Consider the following 17,206-nt stretch of genomic DNA (forward strand, 5'->3'; position numbering starts at 1 on the left):
CACAAGTATCCGTTTTTGGCGATTCATGCCAAAGGGGGAGAAAGTATTAGTCCAAAGCAAAAGGACCGCACCACCACCAATTTCAAAAAATGTAGTCTTTTCAATTTGTATTAAAGAAGTTTTTCAATTGGTATCTTATTTTTTATATAATTTAAAATTGGTATGACCTCTTTCAAAATTAATATCTAAAACCCTCTTGAACGCTAAGAGGAGAATTTCATTGAGTGGGAGTTTTGTTTAGTCAAAGGAAAAGCATTTGAAACAGGGGGAGAAAATTTCAAATCTTGAAAATGATTCTCAAAATCTTATTCATATACCTTTGACTATTTGCAAAAGACTTTGAAAAAGAATTTCCAAAACATTTGCAAAAACAAAACAAGTGGTGCAAGCGTGGTCCAAAATGTTAAAATAAATAAAGCAATCCATGCATATCCTATGAATGTATAAATTGGTTTAATTCCAAGTAATCTTTGCACTTACCTTATGCAAACTAGTTCAATTCTGCACTTATATATTTGCTTTGGTTTGTGTTGGCATCAATCACCAAAAAGGGAGAGATTGAAAGGGAAATAGGGTTCAAACCTTTTCCTAAATGATTTTGGTGGTTGAATTGCCCAACACAAATAATTGGACTAACTAGTTTGCTCTAGATCATAAGTTCTACAGGTGCCAAAGGTTCACAATTAACCAATACAAAGCTCAAAGAAAGGGTTCAAAAAGAAAGGAGCAAAGCAACCGAAGGCTGCCCTGGTCTGGCGCACCGGACTGTCCGGTGTGCCACCGGACTGTGTCCGGTGCACCAGGGAGAATCACTTTGAACTGCTCAGCTTCGGGAATTCGGGGAGCCCCTCCGCTATAATTTATCGGATTGTCCGGTGTAGCACCGGACTATCCGGTGTGCCATGCGGAGTAACGGCTACAGCGCCAATGGTCGACTGCAAAAGTGTACAGTGAACAGTGCGGACTGCGCGCGCAGAGTCAGAGCAGGCGCCAGAAGGCGCACCGGACAGTGAACAGGACATGTCCGATGCACCACCGGACTGTCCGGTGGCCCCACATGTCAGAGCTCCAACGGTCGAACCCTAACGGTTGGGTGATGTGGCTGGCGCACCGGACAGTGTCCGGTGCGCCCTTCGACTGCAGCCTTCCCCAATGGCCACTTTGGTGGTTGGGGCTATAAATACCCCCAACCACCGACACTTCAAGGCATCCAAGTTTTCAGCCAACACATTCAATGCAAGAGCTAGTGCATTCAATACAAGACACAAATAGATTGAATCAAAATCTCTCCAAGTCCCAATTCCACTCAAAAGCATTAGTGACTAGAAGAGAGAGTTTTGTCGTGTTCTTTGAGCTCTTGCGCTTGGATCGCTTTTCTTCTTCCTCCATTCTTGTTCTCAACTCACTTGTAATCAAAGCAAGAGACACCAAGTTGTGGTGGTCCTTATAGTGGACTAAGTGTCCCGTTTGATTGAAGAGAAAAGCTCACTCGGTCTAAGTGACCGTTTGAGAGAGGGAAAGGGTTGAAAGAGACCCGGTCTTTGTGACCACCTCAACGGGGAGTAGGTTTGCAAGAACCGAACCTCAGTAAAAACAAATCATTGTGTCATCCGTTCTTATTCGCTTGTGATTTGTTTTCGCCCTCTCTTTCGGACTCGATTATATTTCTAACGCTAACCCCGGCTTGTAGTTGTGCTTAAATTTATAGATTTCAGATTTGCCTATTCACCCCCTTCTAGGCGACTTTCAATTGCGTGGGGTAAGTTTTCGAATCATCGCATTAAATGCGCATGTCTCCACGATTCCCGTGATCTTGGACTGATGCTGGGCTTGGGTTGTCCTCCTGTCTGAGACGGGCTCGGACGAGGCAGAAACCGCCATTCCATGAAGAGAGGATCTCGGGCGAGACGAGGATTTCTCCGAGTGCTGCCCTTGCTCGAGGACAGGCTCGGGTGAGGCGGAGTTTTGAACTACCGTCGAGCGAGGTCTTAGGCGAATCGTGATTCGTCCTTTCTTGACCTTGGAAATGTCTTATGATTTTTTCGATAGTTAGGTGTTAAACATGTTTAGAGGTATAATCTGAGTACCTCTAATTATAATACTTGATATATATATACATATATACATAAACATGTATTAAATATTGTATGAATCTATTAAAACGTTAAAACAGATGGATTAGACGGAAGGAGTACAAGATCTTGCTCTTCGTCGTCCGTTTGTCACTGACCGCCTATGCTGACCATACGTGATTATGACACGTGTGTTGTTTGCCGCTGACGTCCTGTTTTGTTTTTCAATATGCTGACCATACGTGATTGTGACACGTGTGCTACTACGTCGTGTTGAATTATGACACGGGTGCTACTACAAACGAGACATCGTGCTACCCTTAAAGCAATCGTAGGAGACGACTTATGCCAAGTGATGGTAAAGCAATAATGTATGACTTTCGATCCATATTCTATACATGATCTACACATAAATTAAAAATTACATAAACAGCGTAAATAGACAACCGTTTGTTATTTATATTATTTGTACGTGTTTTTAATACACATATAAAGAATAATTATCTATGGAATATATATACAACCTTAATTAATATAAGATTTTTTGACAAAACACCACAGATTTAATATAGGATTTCTTGACATGACTTTATTTAGAGGTTAATTATCAAAACAAAGTAGACAGTTTTTTTATAAAGAGTCCGTCTTTAAACGATTATTCATATATATTGTCTATTCATTACAATTATGATCTAGAGACCTAGACTTATATTATATGCTGTTTCTTGTACTTAGAAGAAAATCGATACCTTGTCTTACATGCCCTGCTAGGTAACCAATGCTATGTCACGTGCTGCTTGATTTCTTGTGCTTTGATTGATTAGGGAACGAAACAAACATATAGACGGCTATATGTATAGGCTGGTGGAGTAGGAGTGATATATAGTACTCCCTCTGTTTCTTTTTATTAGTCGCTAGATAGTACAAAATTGCACTATCCAGCGACTAATAAAAAGAAACGGAGGGAGTAATTAATTAGCACAAGCAACAGAAATAAACAAAACATGTCGCTGTCACCTGCTCCGATGCCTTTGATTGCAGTGGGTGGTGTGGATCATCAGAAGCGCATCCAAGGTCAGGTCAGGTGTGTGGGGGCATGGCATGGCAGGTATGGAGGAGTTGCTGACGCTGCTGTTCAACGCGCTGCTGCTGGTGTTCGTGGTGAAGCTCTTGCTGGCCTTGTTCCACACCAAGATCATCGTCATCCTCCTCTACATCCTCGTCCTCCTCTTCGCCATGCTCCTCTCCGGCAGATTCCCCGGTTGATATTATCTACTCATACTCCCCCATCTGAGTTGTTCTCGCTTGTAGCCCTGCCCTGTATCACGTCTACTATTAAAGTAACCTCCATTCACAAATACTATCATATACACAGATTGTCTTCGATTGATTGATCTGTTGGATTGGATTGGATCTGAAAGGAGCCGGAAATGGGGAAAAATGAGGAGTAAGAAGAGAAAAGGGAGCGCCGCCGCGAGGGAAAGGGCCAAGGAAAGGGAAGGCTCTTCTTTTGCCCTCCCAGCGAAACCAAGCCCCGTTCTGGAAGGGAGGCGGAGACCTTTCGTTGCACAGCACAGCACAGCCACCGTGTAACTGCCGGAACACGGATGGGGATCCGCCGTTGCATTCTCTCTTCTCCACACCATAAGCAGGACACCGATGCTATTTCCACTACACCATAAGCAGTGATGGTATCATAGTTTCTCATTCAGCCGCACCCCTTTCACTCTACTGGTTATCTTTTTTTCCTCCTATAAGCCGCGATGTTAATGTTGTGAGGTAATGAGAATCAGAATCAAACATGCAGCTATAAACGGTAAAAGGAGAGAAATCATAATCAAAGCATGGCCAATTCCCACTAGTCCTTAGGCATACATAATGCATAGCCATAAACTGAACTAGTTTTTTTTCCCTGGCATCCACAGCTTTATTTAGCAACAATTAAAATCTCTAAACTAAGATTTGCTTAAGAAAAGCAGCCATACTCAAAAAGCTTAACAAAAGACAGTATGCCATTATTTTTTCACATCTTCATGTACAAAAGCTTGTATCATCCATTAGTTAAGTTTACCATGTGTTTAGAATATAGGCTGCATTGCTGCAATATTAAGAGAGAGAGAGAGAAGGCGACGATGTACCTTAATGAGTTGGGTAAAGCTATTAAGTGATTCATATGCTTGAGAGTCTGGTACAGAGCTTTCATTTTCTTTTGTACTGTATAGGATAGTTTGTTTTATTCTTGTTTGCTTTCTTCTTCTTCTGCAATTTTTCAGCCTAACTTTTTTTTTTGTTTTGATCCACTCTTTTGCTTTTCTTTCTCCTTCAGTCCAGCTACATGTTTGAATGGTTCAGTTAAACTAAATGATTCTTCAACGCTAGGCTTGCTAGCATCCACATTAGGAGTTCCTCGGGTTTCTTCTTCTTCCCCTTGCTTACTCACTCTATGAAGTGCCTCTTCCACAAGCAAGTAGCAGTCTTCATATTCAGCAGCTCTTGAAGCTAGTGGAAGAAGTCTTTGGCAAGGATTTTTTTTTACCCAAGTGTGGCATCTAAATTCTAAATTAGGATTTTCCACTATATCCGTCCCATGCATATCTACATCGAGTCCATCGCTTCAAAATATATCTTTCAGGCAGTAATTTAATGTTCAACAAATGGAGACCTTTTAGTCCATGCCTACATAATATACCAGTTCTCTCAAAGAGTCAACATTTGCATGAGACAATCTGACTAGTAGGATCCAGTATAACCTTTCGCTCTTCATCAAGTGTAACTGTCCCTCCATAAGCTCCAATTGCAATGACAAATTCATTAGTTCCATTTGAACCTACTACATAGGCTGCTAGTGACTTTTCATACTCACTTTGGAATAGGGCTAGAAACGAGTCGAGCTCGGCTCAGCTCGATGTGGCTCGCTCAGTGGCCGAGCTCGGCTCAGCTCGCCTACTCACCGAGTTGTAAAAGGAGGCTCGGGCTCACAAGCTGCACCTTGAAAACTAATATTGCATTATATAGTGAATTAATAGTCTATAAATGTGAAATAAATAATCATAACCCAACATTACAAGTAATCTAAGATATAATTGTCATATATCCATCATTAAAGACTAAGAAACGAGTCAGATATCTATAAAATTATCCAATATCAATCATTATTGTGTAGGTTTATTAATTTTGTGCAGCTCGCGAGCCAGAGCGGCTCGTTATCTTAACGAGCTCGAAAACCTGGCTCGGCTCGCGAGCTTCGAGCTTTTTTCGCAGCACTACTTTGAAAGGCTTAAAATAATGCAACTGTAGAGCATGGTCCATGGCACCTTCGGTTTGCACAGGAGGAGGAGCGCCTCCATGGACATTTTTCTGTGGGTGGAACTGTAACCACACTATAAGTACTAATTTACATTACCAGTCCAAATGTCCTATGCAGGGCCGTGTGATATGTAGCCCTTAGGCATACAGTTTCACTGAATATCTAGTAAAACTTCTCGGCTAGCATAAACAAGAGAGATAAGACTGTCTCCAGTAAAGTGTGACAAATAAGAGACGTGGAATTGTAGATGACATTGTTTGTAGAGAGAAGTCTGAAATAATAAGGGATCTGCTGGAGATAGCGTAACCTCCCAAGCACAAAAATTGACCACCAAACCAAGTACGCCCAGCAGGCTGTAAACTGCTTGTATTTTGGTACACACCTTCACTTGTTATATATAGCCAGTGGAACAGTCCTGGAATGCAGCCACGCCAAACCAGTTTGGCCGCTTAGGAATATGTTTGATTAGCTAATCTGTTCGTAGGCACTTTGGTCTATAGAACTAAAAGGGCAGCCAATGAGTACTAGATTAGGAAAGTAAGGGAGAAACATACATATATAATCCACTTAATGACGTTCAGAGTCGCAGGTTCTGTCAAACATACCAATATGTCAGATCTGATTAATTGTGAACTGAGTTCGATCTCTGTTGCACTTGCTTACTTGGTGGTAAAAAAAGGAACAAGTGGCGTGTGGAGGAGCATGTTGGTTGTAGTTTCAGCCTCAACTGAATAATCCCAGTTGCCCCATATGTCACATCAACAGAGGAGAGGCATGGTTTGAGATCTCGGCCAGAAACAGCTTCTCGCTAGCTTTGCGCTGGATTGCCTACTACCTGCCGGCAGCTGTTTGATCGTTCCCTGGTTTAAGCAAAGATATACAGCTGTTCAAGCGTTGAACCTGAATTAAAATAAACACTCCCTTGTTCCGTGGAGATTCATATACATTGTTTTTTTTCTGACGATTTGTTTATTCAATTTTGTGTACTAGGTTGGCGAAGTAATCCGATTCCAATGCAGACATTTTTCCAGTCAGCAATGGGCACTGCATCTAGTTTCATCTGCGCTATCTCCTGGTTCTTTTCAGTCAGCAGCCATTGGTGGCGAAATCAGGATCCGAATAGCTTGCTGTTCTGTATGTATTGAACTGCTGATCACGCTAATCAGTGTACGTCGTGGCAAGAACTCAATTCATAGAAAAAAAAGAAAAAGTGTCAATCTAAATACTTTTTTTGTTACTAAAAAGAGAGATGGAAATTCCCAACCAAGAGAAGAGGCAAGACCTGCTGAAATCATCTTGGCTCCGAAACGAAAAGGAAGAGAAAAGCTACGACATTGATCGATTTGGTCTGTACGGTGTGAGACAGACAGTCCCGTCATCTGGGTCCCGAGAGCTGCTGCGCCGACACGCACGACGGCGGCGACCAGCCACTGCTGACGCCGCCGGCGCTTCCCCTGGCTTTCCCTTGCTCCATCCACCCGGCAGCGGCGGGCCGCAGGTCCACCAACCCACGCCCGTACATCCTAAGGTACCGGAGGAGCTCCGCCCGGGGCTGGCCCGCCTCCATGCTGCCGTCGAGCATGGCGGACACCACCGTCATGGTGGGCCGCAGCGCCGCGTCCTCGTGGAGGCAGCAGAGCGCCACCCGCACCACACGTTCCACCTGCACCGCGTCCGCGCGCCCCTCCAGCCTCGGGTCCACCAGCTCCTCGTACCGGCCCTGCTCGTGCAGCTCCAGCGCCAGCGCGGGGAAGTAGCCGCTGCTCTCCGATGACGACGACGACGACGACGCGCTGGACCCGCTCGCCATCTGATGCTCCTCCCCCTGCTTCTTTGAGTTCTTCCTCCCGCGCACGATCTCCAGGAGCACCATGCCGAAGCTGTACACGTCCGCCTTGTCGGTGATGGGCGCGTTCATGAGCCACTCCGGCGCCAGGTACCCGCGCGTGCCGCGCATCGTCGTGAACAGCCCCGACTGCTCCGGGCTCATCAGCTTCGCCAGCCCGAAGTCGGAGATCTTCACGCCGCCGTGGTCGTCCAGGAGGATGTTCTCTGGTTTCACGTCGCAGTGCAGGATCTTACGGTCGCACCCAGCGTGGAGGTACGCCAGCCCGCGCGCCGCGCCCACGCACACCCGCAGCCGGGCCGCCCACTCCAGCTCCAGCGCCGGCGCGCTGCGGAAGAGCGTCTGGTCCAGGGAGCCCCGGTTCATATACTCGTACACCAGCAGCTGCCGCCCCGCGCCCTCGGCGCAGAACCCACGGAGCTTCACCAGGTTCACGTGATGGACGTTGCCGATCACGGCGATCTCCGTCAGGAACTCGCGCCGGCCCTGCGTGCCCAGCCCGTTCATCCGCTTCACCGCCACGGGGCTCCGGTCGGGGAGCTCGCCGCGGAACACGGAGCCGAACCCGCCGGAGCCGATCTGCCACTTGAAGCCGTCCGTCGCAGCGTCCAGGTCGGCGTACGTGAACCGGGTCGGCAGGCCCGGGATGAGCACGTCCTCGTCGAGGCCCTCGCTGTCGGACGGGGCGGAGGACGACGACAGCATCGCCGGCAGCTTGAACCAGCTGCTGCTGGTGCTCTTCTTGACGTGCTGCGGCCGGCGCCTCCTGAGCGCGTAGAGCAGGAAGGAGATGAGCACGGCCGCCACGGTGGGGAACACGATGCCGAACACGATAGTTATCAGGCTCAGGGACGACGACGAGCCTTTACTGCCGCGCTGCTGCTGCTGCGGTAACGGGAGAGTCTTGATGAAGCCCACGGCGACGTCGGCGCCGGCGCGGAAGACGGAGCCGATCCGGTTGTGCAGGAGGAAGCAGGACCCGGAGGTGTTCTTGTAGAAGAAGCCGAGGCAGGAGCAATTGGCGGAGCAGAGGTCGCGGCACGCTGGGAGCTCGTCGCCGGAGGTATCGGCTACCGCGAACTTGGTCGACAGGTAGCCGATCCCGGCGCCGAGGCTGACGTAGTTGTAACGCGTCGTTGCCTCTTGTTTGGCACAGGTGTCGGCGATGGATGGCAGCGCGGAGCCGTCGGCCGGCTCGCAGCCGCCGTTGGAGTAGGTGCTGAAGGCCTCGGGACAGGTGCAGGTGGATCCGTTGGCGTCCGATGTGCAGAGGCTGAGGGACGGGCACGGCAGCGGGAGGTCGCAGTCGTTGGCTGGCGCGGCCCAGATGGTGGAGACGGTGGCGGCGGCGGTGAGGGCGACCGCACGCAGGCTGCCGGAAGGGTAGAGCTTGAGGATGCGCGACTCGGACTTTGACGCCGGCGGCGAAGGGAAGAGGAGCCTGTAAACGGTGTCCCTGCCGTTGGCGGCGAAGAGGTAGAGGCCGGAGGAGTTGACGGCCATGGCGGCGACGGCTTGGTTGGAGTCTTGCAAGGCGGCGGGGTCGGAGGACATGGACCAGTAGGTGAGGAAGGCAGTGGAGGCGTTGGTGGCCCACTGAAGGAGCGCGTCGTTGGGTGTGAGGACAAGGCGGTAAGCTCCGGGGGAGAGGTCGCGGTCGGACGCGGAGGACGTGAGCGGGCTCCCGAGGAGGAGCGGCTGTCCCGGGAGCAGCGTGTCGGTGGGGCGGTCGAAGGAGGACCAGAGCGTGGTGTTTCGGCTATCGATGAGCGCGAGCTCGCCGGTGTCGAGGAGGCGCAGCGCTACGACGGGTTCGCGGAGGCGCGGCGTGGACCAGGCCGGGTCGTCGGGCTTGGCGGCGGAAGGGTCGTAGAGAGCGAGCCCGGTGGGGGCGACGGACAGGACGATGGAGTTGAACATGGTTGAGCCGGTGGCGGTGGCGGTCCAGACTGGGGTCCGTGAGGCAGTGTGCAGGACGGAGAAGAAGAAGCGGGACTGGGAGTCGTCTGAGGACTGGCCGGCTCCGGCGGCGTTGTAGATGGCGGCGGAGAAGTTGGCGCTGGGGGAGCGGAGGAAGACTCCGTCGGTGTCGATGGAGTGTATGTAGGTGAGATTCAGGGTCGGGTAGAGGTACTCGACGGGCACAGCGCTGGCATCGGCAGCGGCGATTGCCACCGACAGCGAGACCGAGAGTAGGATCAGGCGGTGGAGGACAGGCGACGCCATGGACATGGGAGGGGCGCGCGTTTGCGCCTGGCGCTGGCGGCCGGAGTGGTTGCGATTGACGATTTGGAGGAAGGCGCTGAGCGCAAGGAAAGGGAACGGCGCGAAGAGCGTTGACTTTGCTAGCTGCTGGGCTGGAGCTGGCACCCTTAGCAAGTGGAACCATTCTTTTTTCTTTTTTCTTAAATATACTATAAATATAAATTTTGGAGGTAACAATAATAATCAATACTTATTTTATAGTTTAGTTGTGCAAGCTGACGAAATGATGGCGTTGTGGGTTGATTGAGCGGCCACATTTATTGATTACATTGTGTGGGCTAGAGGTATATAAAATATTTTAAATAACAGAGTTGAAAGTCTCTAGTTTAATTTTAGTAATTGATTGTTAGCTTAGATATGCTAATATATGTTGATACATAAATGGTTAGTCCACAGATACACTAGTGTAAGCAATATGAGATATGTTGGTGATGGTGTCAGCGTTTGGTAACAGCGGTGCACCACGAGATGTATCACGAAGTGTTTTTTGTGGTTGGTGAGATCGATTGTAGCTTATGGTTTGCGTCGCATGGACGTGATAGGAGAATTACACAGGTTTAGACGATCGGGAGGCGTAAAACCCTACATCCTATGTATTGTGGAGATTGGATTGTATTGCACTGAGCCCGAAGTTACAATGGTGCCTTGCTACTTGCTAGCTCGAGGTTCTGGTAAGGGATAGCTATGAGATGGGATCCTCCGTTGAATCGTAGGAGTCCCCAACCTGCTTTATATAGACAAACAGATTTAGCGTTACAAGTATGTTTTCTTCCTAACTACCAGTCCTGCAATATCAGGGGTTTGTTGTTTCTCGCATGAGCCCTCACGCCTTTTGAAACAACTACCGCTCTGCCTTGATCTCCAAGCCTTTTCGTCGTCTTTGGGCCCAAGTTAGTCGATCGGCCCATGAAATCAGTCGGTCAGCCCATAAAATCAATCATCCGACCTATTTAGGCCCTTTAATGGCCCATGTACAGAATCCACGACTCAGGGGATATCTATCCATATCGCCCACATATGTGACTTGAATAAATTGCAATATTCAGCTAGTGTTGATTAAAGAGCTCATTGCATACAAGGCATAGCATGATGCTATATGACTGTAGAAAACATAAGGAAAATGACTTGGCTACGAAGACTAGTTACTAGTGTGAATGACAAGTCAAGACTCGAGTGTGATGGCCCGTATAGCAGTGAAGCTAGAGTAAGTACTCGACACCAAAACAGGGTTATAATCAATGAACCGATAAGGCCACGTGATGATATGGAGTGGACTGTGGACCATATCCTGTTTTTGGATGATGAAATAAACTTTATGCCAAGGACAATGATCAAATGTAGCGTGGTGTTAGTGCTCGGAATAGGCCATGCCTCTGGATGTTGCCAATGTTGAAGTATACTCAGTAGTAACAAGATTGAGAGAGAGACAAATGACAGTTCTATCTTTATTGCAGCAGGGGTTATGTTTATATACATATGAAGGGGTGAGTTCACAAGGGGTGTGTCCCTTGGGAATTATCTGTCGCACCCCTTGGATTGATCACAAATACAATAATTTGTAACACTCCCCCTTGATCAATCCAAATCCATTTGATCATCTGCAAGTTGTCTTCCAATATATTATCTCCTCAAAAACCCTGTGGGAAAAAATAAGGAGTACACAATATCTTTTGGATTATGAGTAGAACTCACGCTGACCTCCAAAAGAAAATATGCCTGTAATCATCATTCTTAAAAACCCCCGTGGGGAAAATTAATGATGAAGCATATAGCTTAGTTGATATTACCTCATTAAAAACTTTGGATGAGAAAACCTTAACAAGGCAAAACTCATACAAAGAAAAGAGTGTAATATGATGGATCAAAACAGGTCAAATATCATGGAGAATTACTCCCCCTGATTCTTGCAAGCACTTAAGTCTTCTCATACCAATCACCTCAACACATTTCTGAAACGTTGAGTATGGTAGAGATTTTGTGAATAGATCAGCAAGATTATCACAAGACTTTGTTTGCAAGATGTTAATATTTTCATTTTCCTGTTTCCATCTGAACAACACAAGCTCAATTATCCTTATGGATAATGGTCAGTGATTCAATCGAATCATGGTACGTTGTTCTCCAATGGACCTCTAGCCCAAAGAACAATAATATGTCTATAGCCATCATCTCAAAAACCCCAGTGGGGAAAATAAATGATGAGACATATAACTCAGGCTAATATTTCTCCAAGATAATCTTGCCAGAAAATCTGAGAAATCAACATATCAGCTGAGTCTCCTTAAAAACCCAGTGGGAAAAATAAGGAGAGTAGTCATACTCTATTGTTGGTCCATTTGAACTCTAGGGAGATAAACTCATATCCTAGTTCAAATACAACAATAACTATGTCATAATGTATCATCCTCGAAAACCTCTACGGGAAAAATAGATGATACGACATAGGCCTTGTGTTGATGTTGCCTCGTTAAAAACTTTGAATGAGAAACCCAAATAGGTGAAAACTCATGCAAAGAAAAGAGTGCAACATGATGTATAAACAAGTTCTTTCAATCAAGAGGGAAACTCCCCCTGATCTTTACAAAACACTAAGTCATCCCATACATACTCACAAACACATTTAAAATGTGGAGTAAGTTAGAGACTTAGTTGGTAACTTATTTTTCATCTAAACAACACAAAGTAATATTATCTTCATAGATAATAAGGTCACTGATATAAAATCATGACCACCACATACCCTCTGTATGTAGTATATCATTCTGTACAATCCCATGAAGTGTACTATAGAATGATTAGTGTAAGTGACCATTAATCTCTGTTGATTAACATTTATCAAACAGTAGGTCCAACTTACCAGAAGTATGTCATTGATCTTATACCTGGGGATCTTCTATAGATATCCAAGATCAGTATATCCAAACATAAGGAGAGCATGAGTACATCTAGAGATCATAACTCGATCTCATGTGCTGTTAGCTAGCAAATCGTTGCAAAGCAATATCCGGCCGGATGCTCTTGCAAGATACAATAGCACATCTCATGATCGGAAAGAATCAAATAACAATGATTCTCTCATATTGAATTTCTTCAATATATGTTGGATATAGACAATTTTGTATCCAAGATACTCAAGATAGTTTACTTTGAATTGAAAATCTCTTTCAATTCATATCCTCTATCTCGAACTCCGTCGATAAGTAATGTATGTTTAAAATATGCTGCACATATTTACATTGAACATACCATTCTTTGTGTATCCTTTCAGAAGGAAGGATTCACTAGGTCGAATGTACCATATTTGACCAGGATGCTCTAAGTCACAAAGACTTTCCAAGCATTACAAATTTGTGATTGGTGATTATGTATTTGGAATCCTTCAAGACTCCATAAATACCATAATCCAGTGACCACATATGCATATGTTGTCACTACATCTATCAACTGCATAGATAGATGATTTACTGCCCATAATATTGTATCGGAATTTTACTACTCACAGTAGAGGAGAATTTATAGCATTAAAATAATGCTTGGGTTTGCGTATAAACCCAGTTGCTACTAGTCATGCTTTCTCACCACCTCATTGTTTCCAAGTCCATGAAAACAAACTTGTATCCACAGTAAGATACCATGAAGTGGAAAATAATTCAACACTTCTTTCCGGTGAGCAAGGCTATCTCTGCAACATTGTATCACTCAAACAAGATCCAGTTTGAGCATACTCGTGCTCTGCTATGGCCATAGTCTTTTGGATCACTTGGAGCGCATATACAATTTGCTGAGATGTATGTGTCGACACTTGTAGCTTTTAAATAACACAATTCTCCAGTTGACATGAAGTCATTTTCTTATGTACCCTTATGATTTGTCGTGAAATCCCAAAACGAGAATCAAGGGCTTCCGATAACCTAGCCTCATCAGTGCGCACTGAGCTAGGTTGTGAATGTCTTCCATTCACAGGATAATCCATATCCTCTAGGTGTCTACCAACACTAGGTTGGTTACCAACGAATAGTTGGTCTGCATTTACTATCTCAGAAGGTCTAGCCTTCAGCTGCTTGCAAGCATCTTAATCCCAATTTGTGACCATACTTCTCCCCCTCTTATTTACAACAACGTTGCAATAGGGAGTTAAGTGGTTTTCCATGTAACCACTCTTTCTGGCACTTCCTCATAGGATTAATTTGAGTGACACCTCATAGTAAATGCATATGGCAGTTAATTTGCAACTTCTTGCAAATCATTCGAACCCAAAGGTTCAGTTTTAGTACGTGATCCTGAGCCTGAATGCTTACTGCATTCATTATAATTTCCTGGCATTCATTTTTGGTACTTGAAATCTCCCCCTAATGCCTGGAAAAGCTCATGATTCAAGCAAGCGTACGGGCCATAAATAGAATCTTATGAAGAGATTCTAAAACTTAATGATCGACGGAGAATGAATTCTCACATAGATCCCCAGTTTTCTGTGTGCCCATATATGTACGCTGCGGTGGTGAGATTGGGAACATACCCAATGTACGCATGGGAAATCTTTCACGGATTCCCACGTACTAAAAACCATAGGGGAACTTGTACATGCAGTACATGCAGTTAATCACAAGTCAGGAGCGTGCAAAACTTCCTGACTCCAACCATAACCAGTTGGAAATGACAATTCATTACTGATGGTCATTAATGATCTGAAATTTTCGAATCAATCACAGATTCATCATATCCTTTATGGATATCATTTTGAATACCAAGACAAACAATCACCATTGTAAGCACATTTGGTAAATTCAGTAGTGTGGAGGCTAATGTGCTCAAGCTTGAGACATTATTGCTTAATGGACATGTGTTGTCCGAAGGACACACTTGAGGTCATCATATAGATGCACCAAAGAACCATATAAAGCCTTCGATGTCCATACAATCTCTGTAATGGACCACACTCGTTCCTTTGAAACAATTCAAAGAACTTAACCAATTCAGATCAGATTTTAAGATAAGAGGGACTTAAAATCTCATTTCCGATGATACTCATCAAGTATCTATCTTATGGGAAAAACATGACCAACAGAATTGTCCATAACTTTTCATTTCATCCAACAATGGAATGACCAATTCAGTCTTACCCAGCATGGTAAGTATCATCACATGAAAAGTTTAACAAATGCAACACATTGTACGAGAGGATGTATGTCGAATACTATCCATAAGAAATGTTTTCGTGAAACACATGCAATATCCATCACTATCACTTTGTGTTTCCACATGATAGAAATTATATGGATATCTCTATAATATGGTAAGATAGCAATTAGGATATCTCAACACATCCTTGATACTTCCAATACCAAAAGGGGACTAGATATTAACATATCATGATATCGCGCGAAGCGATTGTTAAAATATTCTTTCCTCTTTCCAAAGGAATATGAGAATATTTTGTTTCCCCACTTATAGAGTTTGTGGCTCAATTCTCCACATTGCATGTTTCTTCCTCAATTGGAAGAATCCATGTACAAGTTTGCACAACTCAAATCAATGAGTCTTCAACTCCCTTGATGAGTTGGTTCAACTCTAATCGATGAGTTTGTTCAACTCAAATCACATGAGTGATCAACTCCAATCGATGAGTTTGTTTAACTCAGATTCATATGAGTTTTTACACTCAAATCACATGAGTGTGTTCAACTCACATCGCATGAGTTGAACCTATCAATTATGAGATTATACCAAATCTCATGCATCATTTAAATAGTACTCAAAAGCAAAATCATTTAACAAAGTGGTCTTCTCTTAGAAAAAGAAGTGTTGTTACATGATTAGTCCAAATCATGAATTACACAACTAACCACTGTTATCATGTCAGATGGAAGATTGAAGTACACTTCATATCTTAGCTTTCATGAGTAGTATGCATCTATTGGGATTTCATATACATGATTAGATGCTTAGGCATACAACACTATACCACGTATAGTGTAATGACAAAAGAGTTTGTCATACTCATTGCCCTTCCCTTTTTAATGTGCTTATATATTTGCTTTCAAGCAAAATATATGATACAAAGTGTTAGTCTACAGTATAATGTAGACACATACTCATAAGTCCACAAGACTTATGATTTTCTTTGCTATTCATTTTGCGCTTGCACATCAAGCCACAAAAGCACATAAGTTCTTTTCATAAGAACCATAAGAGAAAGAGAGCATCTCATTTCCTCCAAATTGAAGAGGTGAATTCCCATATCATGCAAAAATGATCTTGATATCTAATGAACATTGAGGATAATTAAGGCCAGTAGGCGAGTTCATCAAACTCTATTAAATAATTATCATCCAAATGGATTAACCATTTTCTGATGTTGTAATATGCCGCAAAATATATCATATCTTTATATGTTGGAGAACTCTAGGTATCACATAAAGTGTACCAAAAGATTTTTGAAAATTGGTGTACACAACGTAGATAATCTCCATGTAATGAAACAATGGAGTAGATCTCTCAGTAGTGGGCAAAAACTTTTGTTGCCTGAAAGCATGGTCTCTGGGCTGATATATTCAAGGAACATACCGCAGCCAATGCTTAGGACTCCACTACCCTGTGCTTGGCCAAAATTTCAAAAATAAAATGGTAATCACAATAAAGGTGAATTACCAACATCACATCTCCAACATATCTACTTGGGGAAACACATATAGGTAATCATCATCGACATATGATGTAGACCTCTTACTGATGGGCAAATAACCTTTTGATGTCTAAAAGCTTGGTCTCAGGGCAAATAAATTCCAAGAATTTATTGCAGCCAAAGCTTAGATCTCCATCATGTGTTGAATAATCCCAAGTTCAAGATATGTGTCATATTTTGCAAGAATCCATCGTTTAATTAAGTAGAACTTAATTAAAAGAATTCTTTTAGCAGTCACCATGACTGCAGCGTCCAGCCTGGCTCCATAGCCCGCGACGCCTGCTTGGTCCGTGATCTTTTTGGGTTAGCACGTATAGGTAATCATCTCGAAAGATGTAGACCTCATAGTGATAGGCATTTCAAATGCGGCCTAAAGCACGGTCTCTGGGCTACTAAATTCTATAAAGAATTTAGCGCAGCCAGTGCTTAGGACTCCATCCCCCTATGCTTTTCCCAAAAAATGCAATCTTATGTTGCATGAGGACCGTTAAGTTTCGACTTATTAAAGTGCTATGTTTTTCATGCAAACATAAAAGAATGCAAAAACATAAGTAAGTCGAAAATATGTGAATTATAAATATAATTCACTGACAAGTCTGCATTTTCACAATAAAAACAGACAAATATGTATAATTACATATAATATAGCAGTCTCATTATTCAAATTTAGATATTAAATACTGATTGAAACTGTGATACAAAAAAAATCACAGAGTCATGTACTTAAATTTGCAGAAAATAAAATAATAATGAGTAAATTTAGCCCATCCAGACATGTGGCCGAACAGCCCAGCCAAGCCAGGTGCGGCCCATGCGACCAGGCCGGCCCAGCCAGCCAGCCAACCCAGGCGCGGCCCAGGCGACCAGGCGCGCGGCCAAACGCCAGGCGAGGCCAAGCGACCCAGGCGGCAGGCGTGGCCCAGACGGCCAGGCGCGCGACCATATAAAAGTGGTGGGGCGGTTTTATGGTTTGGAACCCTAACCACCTGCTCCACAGCCGTCGCCGTCGCCTGGAAAAATGGTCATCGCACCGC

At 44.4% G+C, this 17,206-nt stretch overlaps 2 protein-coding genes across 5 annotated transcripts; one reads left to right on the forward strand and one right to left on the reverse strand.

The window, feature by feature from the left end:
• Positions 1 to 2,959: 2,959 nt before the first annotated feature.
• Positions 2,960 to 6,642, forward strand: LOC103641061 (uncharacterized). 3 transcript variants are annotated; one of them, XR_560061.4, is made up of 3 exons: positions 3,067 to 3,333; positions 3,448 to 3,763; positions 6,370 to 6,642. XR_560061.4 is itself a non-coding variant. In XM_008664460.4 (2 exons), exons 1-2 carry the CDS (start codon positions 3,174 to 3,176, stop codon positions 3,663 to 3,665), a joined length of 378 nt encoding a protein of 125 aa, XP_008662682.1. In that variant the 5' UTR covers positions 2,960 to 3,173; the 3' UTR covers positions 3,666 to 6,602. The 3 variants fall into 3 exon arrangements, 2 of the variants coding, with proteins under 2 accessions (XP_008662682.1, XP_008662685.1); XM_008664460.4 differs by having other exon boundaries at positions 2,960 to 3,333; positions 3,448 to 6,602; XM_008664463.4 differs by lacking the exon at positions 3,448 to 3,763 and having other exon boundaries at positions 3,069 to 3,333.
• Positions 6,158 to 16,019, reverse strand: LOC100279369 (uncharacterized). Of its 2 annotated transcripts, XM_020549977.3 has the most exons (2): positions 6,662 to 16,019; positions 6,158 to 6,563 (listed from the first exon to the last, which is right to left on the reverse strand). In XM_020549977.3, the coding sequence occupies exon 1, from the start codon at positions 9,455 to 9,457 to the stop codon at positions 6,755 to 6,757; it is 2,703 nt and encodes a 900-aa protein (XP_020405566.1). In that variant the 5' UTR covers positions 9,458 to 16,019; the 3' UTR covers positions 6,158 to 6,563; positions 6,662 to 6,754.
• Positions 16,020 to 17,206: the final 1,187 nt, after the last annotated feature.

This window comes from Zea mays, chromosome 1 (genome assembly GCF_902167145.1).
Source record: "Zea mays cultivar B73 chromosome 1, Zm-B73-REFERENCE-NAM-5.0, whole genome shotgun sequence".
Lineage (NCBI taxonomy): Eukaryota > Viridiplantae > Streptophyta > Magnoliopsida > Poales > Poaceae > Zea > Zea mays.